Raw genomic sequence first — 13,617 nt, forward strand, 5'->3', positions numbered from 1 at the left:
TCGAGGAGAGAGAGGAACACGTTTCATCTTATTAAATGTATAATGTAATATAAGTGTGAGAGAGGGTGAACAACATAGCCTACAAATGTTTTATTAGCTCTATAAAATCAAAATAAATTAATATATTTAAAAAAAAAAATGTAGGCCTATACAACTAAAATATTTTAAGACCCTTGTGTTGTGTATGGCTTATGTACAATTTTGTAATACGACTGCACGTTTAAGAATTATGTATTCTTACATTTTTATAAATGCAAGATTAAATTTAGATTTTTAATATTATAATTTTAATAAATGTAACCAATAAAACAGACCATACATAATTTTAGTTGAAGACATTCAAGATCACCTACAATTCCATGAAGTTACATAGTTTATAGAAGTAAAATTATTTAAAAATAATAATAATTCCAAGGTTAAACTTAGCATGTCTAAACAAACTTTAAGCTTTTAAGTTATTAAGAAATAAATAAACAATATTTCCACAAAAACATGGCATTATTATTTCTTTAAATGAGACAAATCCTTGGAAATTAGAAATGCAGTGTTTAATAGCAGTCGAAATCTTTATGTTTTACTACAATGAATTATGTTTCAGAACTTGCCATATATTTAGTCAAACATTTAATGATGCATTCTCTCTTCCCTCCCAAAAAACTGTACATTTGTGTCTTTTGACAAAAAAAGGGCCTATTTTTAAGCTATTTTAAGCATGTTTACCAGCTTGATACACCTGACTTGTGTTTAATTTCTATGGCATTTTATACCTCAATAAATTAAAGATACTGAGGATATCCCGCCACCTAGTGTCCAATAAACAAATGGCACATAGAAAAATAAATGGATTTATACTCTGCATTTGATTCATTTATTCAAAAATATTGCACATTACATTAGTCATGATTTAAGATTATAGAGGCACCAAATCAGTAGGTAAAATGATCAAGGTTGGTAAAGCCTGCTCAACTAGTCTTCCAGTATATAGTTGGGATTCACCACCAAAAATGGATCCTCCTCCATGACGGGCTCGTCTCCATCCTCACTGATCTTTTTCAACCCTGTTTTAGTCAGCTCTATGATGATATGATCCTTAAAAAGAAAGGAGACTGCCTCAGTTCAGGTAAACAACGCCTTGTCAAACTGAAGACGAATTAAACAGTGACAAAGAGCGATAATGCATACTAACATAATGGATGAGTCTGTACAGCACTCTTTCAATGAGGTTCTTCTTAGCGACAAGTTCAGCTTCTGAATCGATTTCACTCTCCAGTTCCTTCAGGTACCAGTTAATGAGTTCACTTTTCTTCAGAGAAGACTCCTCATCCACTAAAAACACAAACCTCCTTAGTATCAATGAAACATTCAGATATATAACAGGTAAGAAAGCGGATTAGACATCCTTATTTCATCCTATGGCCTTTATAACTTTCAGAACATCTACACAACCTGCTGCCTGGAATGCTCTGAGATCAAAGTTAATCCAAAATGAGTGCTAAATGAGAAAGATTGGTCACTTCCTAAGAATTTCACAGTAATGCACAGTTTACATAGCAAAGAATAACAGGCTGACCTACACTGTTAACTTGTTAAACATAAGAATATAAAAACAATGACAAAGAAATGAAAAGTTTAATAAAATCACTGACTGTTGCCCAAACAACTTCAAACATCAATAGCAAAATAAAGAGTCACAGATGAACAAAACACAAATGAAAAACTATTCCGATGTAATAATTGCAGAGGTTGTCCGTGATTTTAATCTCGTGCGAATTCACCACGTCTGTAATTTGTAAAGTAAAACTTCCCCCGCAAATGACCAACCATATTACGCAGAAGACAGAGGTCCTGTAATAATATTAGACCCGTACAAATCAGAATTGCTTTGGTTATACAGGGTTGTATATCATTTTATCGTATATCACTTTTAATCCATCTTTCGCAAAGAATGGAGGTTGTGTTGAAGTGTTTTGATAGCCGGGTCATATCGCTTTACACTATGCAACAATGCAGTTTGCAGAACAGAAAAAGCTGAAATCCTTCAGAAGAGTGAAAACAAACAGAATGGTTAGAGGAGATGGATGACATGTTTATGATATATATTATACAGCTAGACCTATAGCCTTGACGTCATATCCGGGAGAGAAGTCAGTAAATTCGAGTAAAAATCACAGGCGTCTTTAATCCTGTGCGAACGCACCACACGAAATTCAGATGTAGGGGAGACATTTCTAAATCACACGAGAGGTCCCCAGATAATACTAATCCTGTGCGAAGAGAGCTTTAGATATTATTTTAATGAAAATCAGGACTTGCATTGTTCCATCTTTTGCATGTGCATCACCAGCAGGTTGGAGACTCTCTTGTATTCTGCGAATGACATTCTGACAGCAGGTTTTGCTGCCGCTGGCTTCTCCTGCTTTTCCGACTCCGTGTCCATGGCCTCCACTGGGTGACCGTTCACGTCACCTCCATTTTGACCCCCTTCTTTCTCTTTACCGAACAAGTCATTCTGATCTGTGGAAGCACAACTAAATCAGACATCTCATTTGAGAAGTTTCCTCTACACCACTGGAAATGACTGGTATGGGATGGAAATGGAAGTGATCCATTTGTAACAAAATAGTGGCAAAAAGTATTTGGACAGGGTTAGTTGGCCAACTATTTAAATAAATTCTGTCATTAATTACTTAAGATGACCTCCGTTCATTTTCAGATTACAAAAGATGATATTTTTAACAAAATCCGAGCTTTTTGACTCCTCCATATACAACAATTATCTTATCACTTTCAAGGGCCAGAAATGTTGTAAAGACATTGTTAAAAAACGGTAATAAAATGAGAGTAATTAATGACAATTTTTTCATTTTTGGGTTAACCAACCCTTTAAGACATTCAAATAACTTTGCATTAACATACAGCTTATTTTCTACTGTTTGAATATAGATTCATTATAGGGAGATATCTGCTAAATGGTCCTATTCCACAAAAAGGATTTGGATAGTATAAAAGACAGCCATCTCACCATTCACCTTGTCATCATCCTGCTCCTGGTCAAAATTGATGTCAGGTGAGTCAACACGGATGATGGACTTGTTCAGGAGTCTAAACGCTTCCTTCACGTGTTTGGGCTGAACCTTTCCAAAGAAAGAGGAAGAGGACATTTCAAACTCTACATAATGCACATTGTGTAGAAGCAGTTCATTGGAAGTGGAGTGATGACAAGTCATCATTTATTTATATAGCGCTTTGAAACTATCTGTATTTTTAATGCAACTTTACACACACAAAATTAGCGATACAATGATGCAAACATAATTCAAAGTAAACAGTCATTATTCCGTTAAAATACGTTTAGAGTTGATTCAGTTCAGTTAAATAACTGTAAATTTCATCAATAATGAGAAAAATTATTTGATTAGTCTATAAAGTAGCTGTGGAGAAAAATGCTAGAAGTATGACTTTTAAAAGAAAGATTGGTATCAAAGAGCACACCCAGGTTCCTAACTGACGACGAAGACTTGACAGAACATCCATCAAGTGTTATACAGTATTCAAGGTACGTGCTGAGGTTTTTGATCAAATAACTGAAACCTCTGGGGTTTATGCCACCCAAAATTTAGTAGTAGGAAATTACTAGTAATCCAATATTTTATATGAACTTTGCATTCCATTTTTTTGTGAATTCGTCATCAGCATAAATGGAAACTAACACCATGTTTCCTAACGATATCTACCAAGGGTAGCATGTACAGGGGGAAAAGCAACGGTCCTAGCACTGAGCCCTGAGGTCCTCCATACTGAACTGATTGATGACACCTCTTCATTTACTGCTACTAACTTCCAACGGTCAGATAATTACGATTTGAACCATGCCAATCCATGCAAACAGTGTTAAATACAGTGCTAAGATCCATTAACACTAATAGAGATGCAACCACGATCGGATAAGATCAAGTCATTTGTAACTCTAATGAGAGCAGTCTCAGTACTACAATATGGTCTAAATCTGAAAGACCTCATCTGAGCAGTAGAGTCTGGTCATGGCCTCAGACAGACGCAGCATGCTCTCCAGCTGCCTCACTGTGATCCGCCAGGCTGATTTGGTGGTTCCTCCTCCATCCCGCTGCCGCAGACGCTTGTACTGGTCCACCACAAATTCCTGAGCCTCTGATGTTATCTGTAGATGCAGGGTTATAAGATGAATGAACATCTTACTCAAATATTAAAAATAAATATAGTTCAACCAGAACTTGTCATTTTATTGTAATTCTAAACTTTCTTCAGATTATCTAGTTCCAAAAATGGCTGATTTTTGCCTACAGCAAAGGACTAGTTTTCAGTGAATAGCAACTTAAATAACAAATTGTCTCTTTCCTTTGGTTGAAACTGGCGGGCGAACAGTATGTATCTCTGGATTTCATCAGTACTGTAAACTCTTTGTACTGACTCAATGTTCCTGGCATGAAGATCTACAATCCGACGAGCAATGGCGTAGTCTGTAACCTGGAGAAGAAAAAAGAAAAAAAAAGAAAAAAGCCTAGCATTTGTCATTTTTTAAGCACTTGTACATGCATGCATGCTATTGTTAAAAAGCTTGGAGTTAGATTAGGATTTTTCTTTAAGAAGTTCCGAAAGTCTCGTGCTCAATGCTGCATTTATTTGATCAAAATACAGTAAGTATTGTGACAATATTGAGAAAAAAGTTTCTATTCGAATAGATTTTAAAATATAATTTATTCCGGTGATGCAAAGTTGAATTTTCAGCATCATTACTCCAGTTTTCAATGTCATATGACCCAACACAAATCTATTATGCTGATCCGCTGCTCAAGAAACATTTCTTCAGTTTTGCTGCTCAATATTGTTGTGGAAACCATGATACTTTCAGGCTTTTTTGATAAAAAGATCAGCATTTATTTGAAATAGTAAAGACAGTTATAATATGTATGATTACATTCATAATAATGTTGTCTGACCTCATTGCATTCATCCACCAGTATAAAGAAAAGATCAAATCTGGACATGATGGGTGCCGACATGTTGACGTTCTGTTTCAGAGACTTGGCGCGGTTATATCTGCCATCTATGGGGTTGGCAGCAGCCAGGATGGATGTGCGAGCATTCAGAGTGGCCTTGAACACACAGAAAGGGTTAGAAAAGGTGGATTATGAATTAAACAGACAATTCTTTTAGACAAAAGACATGCTCGACAGAGGGACGCACACCTTAACTCCAGCCTTTGTGATGGAGATGGTCTGCTGCTCCATGGCTTCATGGATGGCTACCTGGTCCTTAAGGTCCATCTTATCAAATTCATCGATACAACAAACCCCCTATAAACAAGACATTAAATAATATAACATTTTATTGCTTACATTGCATGAGTGTCCACTACTGGCAGGACCTATGCAATGAGCTGAATGTCCTAAGACTGTCCTGTGAAATGTCCTAAGACCTTGATCACTTACAAATCACTATGGAGTTGATTTATTTATTTTTTTCCTTTACGAAATAGTTTAATGCAGCATTCAATATGTATATAGGTATGTTTGGGTTATTATTATTTTTTTTTTAAATTAATTAAAATATTGGTTGAAGGTTGAAGCTAAACTCTACAGCGCATTGGCCCTCCAGGGTAAAATTTGAGGAACCCTGCTCTATAGGGCCTTGAGTCAAAACAGGCCCAGAGAGTTTTTTCCCATTAGTCCCCCTACCCAAAAAAATTCTATAGTTTCAAAAACGAGTTAAAATTTGGCTAATATACATTATCAGCCAACATGAGAGCTCCAGCTTCAATGACAAACTCATGCGACTCCTCGTCTTTGATCACAGCAGCGGTCAGACCCGCGGCACTGCTGGCTTTACCACTGGTGTACACCGCTCGGGGGGCAAAATCCTCCACATGCCTGAAAGAAACACCCCAAATACATCCCCATCCAGCCATTAGACACTCCAATCATCTGCAGTGCACAGTCAGAGAAAGTGCTTCTCACAGATCGTATTTACTTGAGGAACTGGCTCTTAGATGTACTCGGATCGCCAACTATACACACGTTGATGTCACCACGTAAAGACGTCCCCTCCATGGTCGTCTTTGCAACACCACCAAACAACATCAGCAGAATACCACGTTTAATTTCATCATTACCTGAAAAACAAAGTCATTCAGTTCAACACAAAAAAACTTGAGAACTTTGGAAATGATCGATCAAGGGAAACTTGATTTACTTGATTCTAAGCTTTCATATTTAACTTATTTTTAACATAGGAGTAGGTCAGGCCATTTGTAACCATCATCCACTTCCACATATTTTAGCTGTAGAAAAACTGCTTTTTGCTGCTTTATATCCCTTATACTTCTGTGTAGCAAAAAAGGAGAATACAATATCTAAGAAACAACAAACAACACAGATCATTGAGAAATGGCCGCCAAGCACCGTGAATGGTGGGGAAGAGACTCGTGCAGAGGTTGTGATAGAGATTCTTGTCTTGACTCATCTCAAACACTTTCTCCCATTCCTGGACGGTCATCTGGTTCTTCACACTCTCAGCTGTCTGATCCTCCTGACGAAGCTCCTTCCCTCCAAACTAGAAACATTGCGATAAATGAAATAAAAAAAACTAACAAGTGAGACACAGTAGCTGGAAAGTTTAAATAAAACGCTCTTAGGTTTCCCAAAGTTAAAGAAATGCGAGCATCTGTGGGATGTGCAAATAACTTCGATCAACGGTGACGCCACCTCATAGACACCTTCAGATGTCTTGTAGAAGCCATACCTCAGCGGTTCAGTGCTGTTTTGGCAATGTTTGGCTCATCTGTGTATAAAAAGCAATGTCCTAAAGATCGCAGCCTCTGGTGTCAGTCGCTAGTGCACTTCTTGAGGCTAGGGGAGGGAGGTTTACCTGCAAAGCACTTACTAGCTTGCCTCAATTACACATATCTGCTACAATTTGAGTTGTGATAAACAGCTCTTACCCGTGGGTTAGTTGGAGCCACATAGTTAGCCAGAAAGGCCAGTCTGTAGGAGAGTTCTCTGACACCCAAAGCCTTGAGCCCCTGAATGCCGTCGGCCTCAAAGCCCTCCTTCCCAGTCACCCTGCTGCTGGTTTCTGCCCGCGTGCCTAGAAAGATAAGAAATATTCCAATATGACTGAAAAAAATGTACATGTGGGCAAATTGCTTCCCTTTTTCATAGTCAAGACAGACCCAACAATTTTAGACATTGTATAAAATATGTCTATTGTATTAATGGAAAAATAGAGAAGAACCAGCGAGTGCCATGGCGGACACATCAGGCACAACAATCAGTGTGCCGGTGAAGTCACAGCGATCTCCTGCTTGTGCGGTTTCCACGGCCTCCGCCCTCAGAATCACCTCCAGACTGCGGGGAATGGAGCCTCTCGGCAGCTCCGCCTGAGTCTCCTGGATGCGTACCTGAAGAAGTCAAGCAGGTTCAGGATAAACCACCCGTTAGGGCGGTGCGATTTTCAAGAAAAATGCAATATGCAATACCTTGTTATATAATGCCATACAAAATTTGCTATTAGTGTGTGGAATCTATTTAAATTATAAATTAAACAATTAAAAAATTAGATTAAAAAAAATATTTAAAAACTGAGAATGCTATCATTTATGCGTTTCACATTCTTTCTGGGAAAAGAAAGCATCACTACAACTTCTGAAAGTGAGTTTTAGCATAAATGTCACAAATCTGATAATATAATTTTAACATCAACGTTTCGGTGTGTGTTTTTTACAAGTTATTGTATTTATTTAACTTTTTAGCACGAAGTCAGTCACATAAGTAACAGTCATAAGCCCAGTTGATTCTCTGCTATATGCGTCGACCGAAAAACTTACATTTTTCACAATTTTGAAGCAGCCTACTAAAATCATTCATATATTGCATTCCGTTGTGATATGAACATTTGCGATATTTCGAATTTCGGCACAGCCCTACCACCCATACATCTCAGATCAACATACAGGCCAATTCTTGTTTGTTTTTTTAAATAATGTGCCCTCGTTACTTTTAGTGATGCGGTGATAAGAGCATTTAGTCTCATACAGATAACACTATATCTAGAACCTGAAATATAGGGTGATAAATCAAAACTCTTTTTAATACTTTTTGAGAACCTGATTACAAAAAACAAAAGTCTCACCATTAAAAGCATTGAAAAGCCATCAAAAACACCTTCAGAAAAATATCTCCTCTGATGTGTTTACTGTATGAGGGCAGTTTTTTTTAAGTTTGAGGAGCCATTTAACTAGGATATACATTATAATATTGGAGAAAACACTATTGTAACATCCGGCAGGCTTTAAGGAAACAATTTATGAAAATATGCTTTGTGCCATGTAAAAAAATCCTCAACAACAATTATTAACATCACTTAAAGGTGCACTATGTAGGATTTTTGTGGTAAATATGCAAAAACTACTAGGCCAGTGTTACATATTTTGTTCAATTGATAAGTGTAAATTATGAGAAAATTGCTATTTTAACCAAACAACCGGGACGTGTGAGGGAGTCGCCTGTCAATTGCGTCATATCGGCGTTACCCTCGGTTTCTGGTTTTATTCTGCAGAAACGCTTTACTCTTAGCGGTGTGCAACAAGTGTCACAGCAGCCGCTGAGTGAATGCACAGAGTAACGTCATCATTTTAAACACACTTAAATGTATCTAATATGATAAACAGAGCATCATTACTTCTTACTCATGGAAAAGTGGAAATGGCGCCAGCGAATGTGTCCCTTCATAATAAAAGTCCCGTTGCTCACAAGCAGTGTTGTGTTCAATCGCTCCAGCAGCCTTGCTTAGCTCCACAACACTCGGTCCTGCTCTGTTTCATACTACAGTAACGTTAATAACCGCATCCATGAACATGATTTCTGCCAGAGTCCTTTCCCGATTCTTTTCCATTGGCTGTGAGGTGAAGACCACATGCCCCAAGATTCTGCGCTCAAACTTGGCATCATCAAACTACGCCATTGTTTTGAATAGACACCCTCTAGCCCGTTTTAAGAATGACTTCAGTGTCGTTCTTTTCTCAGAGGAAAGCTTAACTCAAGTCTTCCAGAGTCGCGGTCAAAGCTGATTCGAAAGACCGCTGTTCGCCAGCTTCTGTGTTTACTAGAAGCACACAAGCGCCATTCGGCCGTCATTATGTTGAGCCCGCCCACCGACTCTATATACGATGTGATTGGCCCGACCAGAATTTGTTTTTTACAGCTCAGACATGTATTGAGATTTGCTAGACAACATACTAACTATTGGTGTTTGTTATCATTTGTTTGAATCACTACATTTTAGTAACGATAAATATTTGCAATAATTCATGGATTATATCATCTAAAATGTTCAAAAGTTTTGTTTTTTTTAAAAATGTTTAATAAATCAGACACAGCTGGCAGTGTCTGTTTTAAGTCTTTTTTTTTTTCCAACCAAAAATACTTTGCGCTGGTTAGGGGGCTGAAAAAGTTCACAGGGGGTACGTCACTGAAAAAAGGTTGAGAACCACTGCTCTAGCAGATGGAAAAATGACACAGGGCAGCTTTAAGCAAAATGTATAATTAGGAAACTAATATGAAACATGGCATCCTGCTGGATTTGCTTTTAAGAGCAAAATCTCATTCAAAGAAAAACGCCACTAAAAGCTAACTGCTAACTTATGCTTTATAATTTATTTAAAAATGTCACTTATCTTGGAAAGTTTTCTGAATGCTTTGTAGCTGCAATTGCAAACTCTAGTGGAAAAAGGTCAATACTGCATATTCTCACTTTCTGGAAGTCAACAAAGCGTGACTTGTTAGTGTCAAGCATGAAGCGGCGGCGGTTGGCACACACAGGGTTCTTGCAGATAGTCGGCTGTGTGTATTTGAACTGCTGCTCCACATCTTTGATGACAGACTGACAATCCAGACAGAGGAAGGTGCCGCTGACCAGCTCTGGATGCACAGGGTGGGTTCGCACCACCTGACCGCTGATGCGTAACAGAGTGCCGATGCGGGCGGCGGAGAGCTCCCGGATCCTGGAGAGCACAGAGCAAATCCCAATCATAACAGAGGTCAGTTGACATAGACGTTATGTCTTCATACAGATACATTTTTACTATATTTCTGAAAGTGTAAAAAGAGTGGGTCAACTTAAATTGAAATAAAAAAGTTAAATTATATATATGAAAAATGTAGCATGATACAAGCACTTTAAAATAGGAGAGCTTTAGTCAAAGGTCAAATCCTGCAAAAAAACAAAACAAGAAAAGGTTTCGATTAGAAATACTCACTTTTGCCTAGATGGGAAGTCTGAAAAAGCCACATAAAACTCTTTGGATGGTGGAATATTTCCATGATCTCTTGCAAAGTGGCGAACTGCTCTGCAGAGAAACGGGTAAACCCTGAAAAAAAAAAAAAAAAAACATTAGGAAAGATAATGAGTTTAAAGCTGCAGTCTGCGAGTTGCCTCTGTCGCCATCTCTGTTTGAAACCTGCAAGTGCAGTTCTTTGTGGAATTATTTTTACGCGGGTTGTGCATCGGTTGGCTTCTCATCGCGGATGAATCTAATGTTTTGAGGAGTTTGTGTGTCTGTCAGTCTCCGCACCCGTGTGGATACTGTACTTCAGAATTACAGATTCTACGTCTTGGAAGTATGACCAAAATAAGAATTTTCCCCGCAAGATGTCACGTCTGCCAATTTTGTTCGCGGTACACATCAAACCATTCAAATGATAATTATTTTACTTTGTTCTCAAATTGTTAACATCAGCATTGCGTGAATGTGTATTTATTATGCATAAGCGTTACCTATAGATTTACATTTCTGTACAGTGTAATCTTTTGCTTTTGACTACAGGTGAATCTCCAGAGGTCACTGATGATTGTCGTTTGGTCCTTTCTGGATTACAATCCGCCATCAAAATGAGAATTTTTTATTATTCCAGCTGCTGTGAGAAAAAGCTATAAATGATCTGCCACCTGCAGCATCCTCACATGCGATACTACCATTAATAAACGTTGAGGCCTACACAAATCCACCTGTACCTCTCAAATTATAAAGGTCAACTAATGACGTTTGTGTTTTTTACATTCAAAAACATCAAAACTAATAAGTAATAGTAATAATGGTCTACACTGGTTTTAAGGCTCTCTCCAAAACGCTGGGCTTTTGTGGGCGTGCCGCACTGGAGACTTGGAAGTAAACGCCCACGGCTAGGATTGGATAAGATTTGCATATTTAATGAGCTTGTGTTCTTCCACAACCAGGAATAGCTGAATAGCTTGATGAACAAGGAAGCTTTCAGCTCTGAATCTTAGAGGGAGGGAGGGAGGGATAGACATTTATTGTCCCTTAACAGGAATTTTTTCACAAACTGTCATACAGTACACGCAAACTGGCAAAACTTATGTACAAACAAACAAGAACACACACAACAACAAAAAACAAACAAACAAACAAACAAAAAAAGGTAAAAGTTAAACTTTGTTGCCTGTTAAGAATTGAAATTGCTGATGGTACAAAGCTCCCTTTGAAACGAGCCCTTCTCCATGTCAGGGCCCTGTACCTGCGACCGGAGGGAAGGAGAGTGAAGTGAGAGTTGAGGGGGTGCTCTGGGTCTGTTGTTACGCTTTGGGCAAGGCGGGCTGTTGCTCTATCATTGAGTTCTGAGATGTTTGGTGAAGGGGAATGTATTATTTTTGAAGCAGTGCGTGTTAACTTATTCAGTTTATTTTTGTTTGTGACTGACAGCATGGTATAACAACTAGTGGAGGATATTCTTATATTACCATGACCTTTTATATATCAAAAGCTTAAGGGAAAGTAGATTTCTCATTTCATCACCCCTTTAATTTAAATTCAAAATGGATATGGCAGCCTGTTTTATAAAAACCTTTGCTCCTAAAGCACTCAAAAAGTACTCTAATACTACCAGGATTTTACCACATGCTAGGCTACTAATGGTAATACTTGACATCACTGTAACATGGTACTGCCACATGACTTTTTTTGTACAGTGTATAAATTTTAGTAAGTTCTACATAATGCATTTTCTTTCTCTGGCATTATAAATGTTTATAATTAGCATATCGAGTGTTTAGGGGATAATAAATAATGTAATAAGCACTAATAACACTGAAAACTTTACAGAGTGCTGGACTCTTGGATTGTCAATACAAGATCTAGAGAAAAAAATAATTATGCATCTTTTTGATGGAAATTAAATGTTGTTAATATCTAAATCTTTTGAGGCATCATTTTTTTTTTTGGTACAGATCTTTTATTGCCAATGCAAGAGTCCAGCACTCTGTAAAGTCTCCTCCAGCACTTTCCATAGACTTTCAATGAAAGTAAGACTCAGGGCTGGACTCAGAGGAGCCAATTCATGAGTCAAAATGATTCCTCACACTCCCTCCCAAACATGATGAATCTTGACATTGTCATCCTGGAATGGCCATGTGTCTTCCACCTACATGGTTGTTTAAGAAATGAAAAGCTACAAACTCTCTCAAACAACCAAACAAATAACATGCTGGAATCATAATAATCACTGCAATATTGATCCAATCATGGACTCTTGAGCATTTGCTATTTAGATGTGTTCACCTGTAGTATTCCTCTTGAATGGTGGTGGCGAGCTGCTGATTGTAGTGCTCGATGTTACTGAAGCTCACGGTCAGCGTGTTTCTCTCCGGCCTGATCAGCTCTTGCGCGTCAGAGAGATATAAAGCATCGCCGGTTTTATCCTGAAACCTGGTCAATCAGACACATTTTATAAGTTAAGTTCATTTGGCTCTTCATATAAAAGTACTGCAACCAACTGCACTCACTCTTCCAAAAACTCCAGAAATAATTTCTGACACTTCTCGGACAGCTCATCGCGCACTTGCACGCCCGCGGCCGCAGCTTCAGGTCCGGGCTCCATCTGGCACGCGCTCAGCTGACACACACCTGAGCAAGGTAATGAGCCGCCCAATCATATACATGCGCCATGACGTCGACTAAACGACGTGCCATGTACTTAAATATTCATAGCGAATATTTTTTCTCTCGTACACACCTGTCCTCCCACAGCTAGTGGGCGTTAGGAGTACGAGTTATATTTATTTACCTACATTCTTTCCCTATCGCTATACTTAAAGGGATAGTTCACCCAAAAATGAAAATGTTGTCATCAAAATGTTGAACCCTGAAGTTGTTCCAAACCTGTATGAGTTTCTCTCTTCTGATGAACACAAAATAAGATATTTTGAAGAATGTTGGTAACCAGGCAGTTGATGGACCACACTGAAAAATACACAAAAAATACTTTGGCAGTCAATAGGGACTATAAACTGTTTGGTTACCAACATTCTTCAAAATATATTCTATTGTGTTCAACAGAAGAAAGAAACTCATACAGGTTTGGAACAACTTGAGGTTAAGAAAATGATGGGAAAAATTAATTTTTTAACCTCAACTTTTTTTAATACTAAGTTTCATTAAAAACACATCATTCCAATCATATCAAACTAAAGAAATCGAGAAAATCATAAAGATATATGATATGATGATATGATACAATTAAAAAATATTATATATCAGATAATAGTGCATTCTAACAATTTTTCTATTTT

General features: G+C 37.9%; 1 protein-coding gene across 1 annotated transcript; it reads right to left on the bottom strand.

Annotated features, from left to right (window-relative positions):
* Positions 1-780: 780 nt before the first annotated feature.
* Positions 781-12,986, bottom strand: mcm6l (MCM6 minichromosome maintenance deficient 6, like). The gene is made up of 17 exons (XM_067452740.1): positions 12,832-12,986; positions 12,608-12,754; positions 10,292-10,402; positions 9,787-10,036; positions 7,270-7,435; positions 6,977-7,122; positions 6,438-6,588; positions 6,007-6,148; positions 5,765-5,906; positions 5,226-5,333; positions 4,977-5,132; positions 4,375-4,503; positions 4,016-4,177; positions 3,023-3,134; positions 2,314-2,514; positions 1,187-1,326; positions 781-1,089 (listed from the first exon to the last, which is right to left on the bottom strand). The coding sequence occupies exons 1-17, from the start codon at positions 12,924-12,926 to the stop codon at positions 967-969; spliced, it is 2,481 nt and encodes an 826-aa protein (XP_067308841.1). The 5' UTR covers positions 12,927-12,986; the 3' UTR covers positions 781-966.
* Between the last annotated feature and the right edge of the window lie 631 nt (positions 12,987-13,617).

Source organism: Pseudorasbora parva, chromosome 9 (genome assembly GCF_024679245.1).
Source record: "Pseudorasbora parva isolate DD20220531a chromosome 9, ASM2467924v1, whole genome shotgun sequence".
Lineage (NCBI taxonomy): Eukaryota > Metazoa > Chordata > Actinopteri > Cypriniformes > Gobionidae > Pseudorasbora > Pseudorasbora parva.

Bases quoted from the DNA above. Each gene is read 5' to 3' on its own strand.
- mcm6l (XM_067452740.1), bottom strand. From the start codon at position 12,926: ATGGAGCCCGGACCTGAAGCTGCGGCCGCGGGCGTGCAAGTGCGCGAT. The intron at 12,755-12,831 runs GTGAGTGCAGTT...CTGATTGACCAG, and splicing joins TTTCTGGAGTTTTTGGAAGA to GTTTCAGGATAAAACCGGCG. The intron at 4,178-4,374 runs GAAAGAGACAAT...CTGCATCTACAG, and splicing joins CCCGCCAGTTTCAACCAAAG to ATAACATCAGAGGCTCAGGA.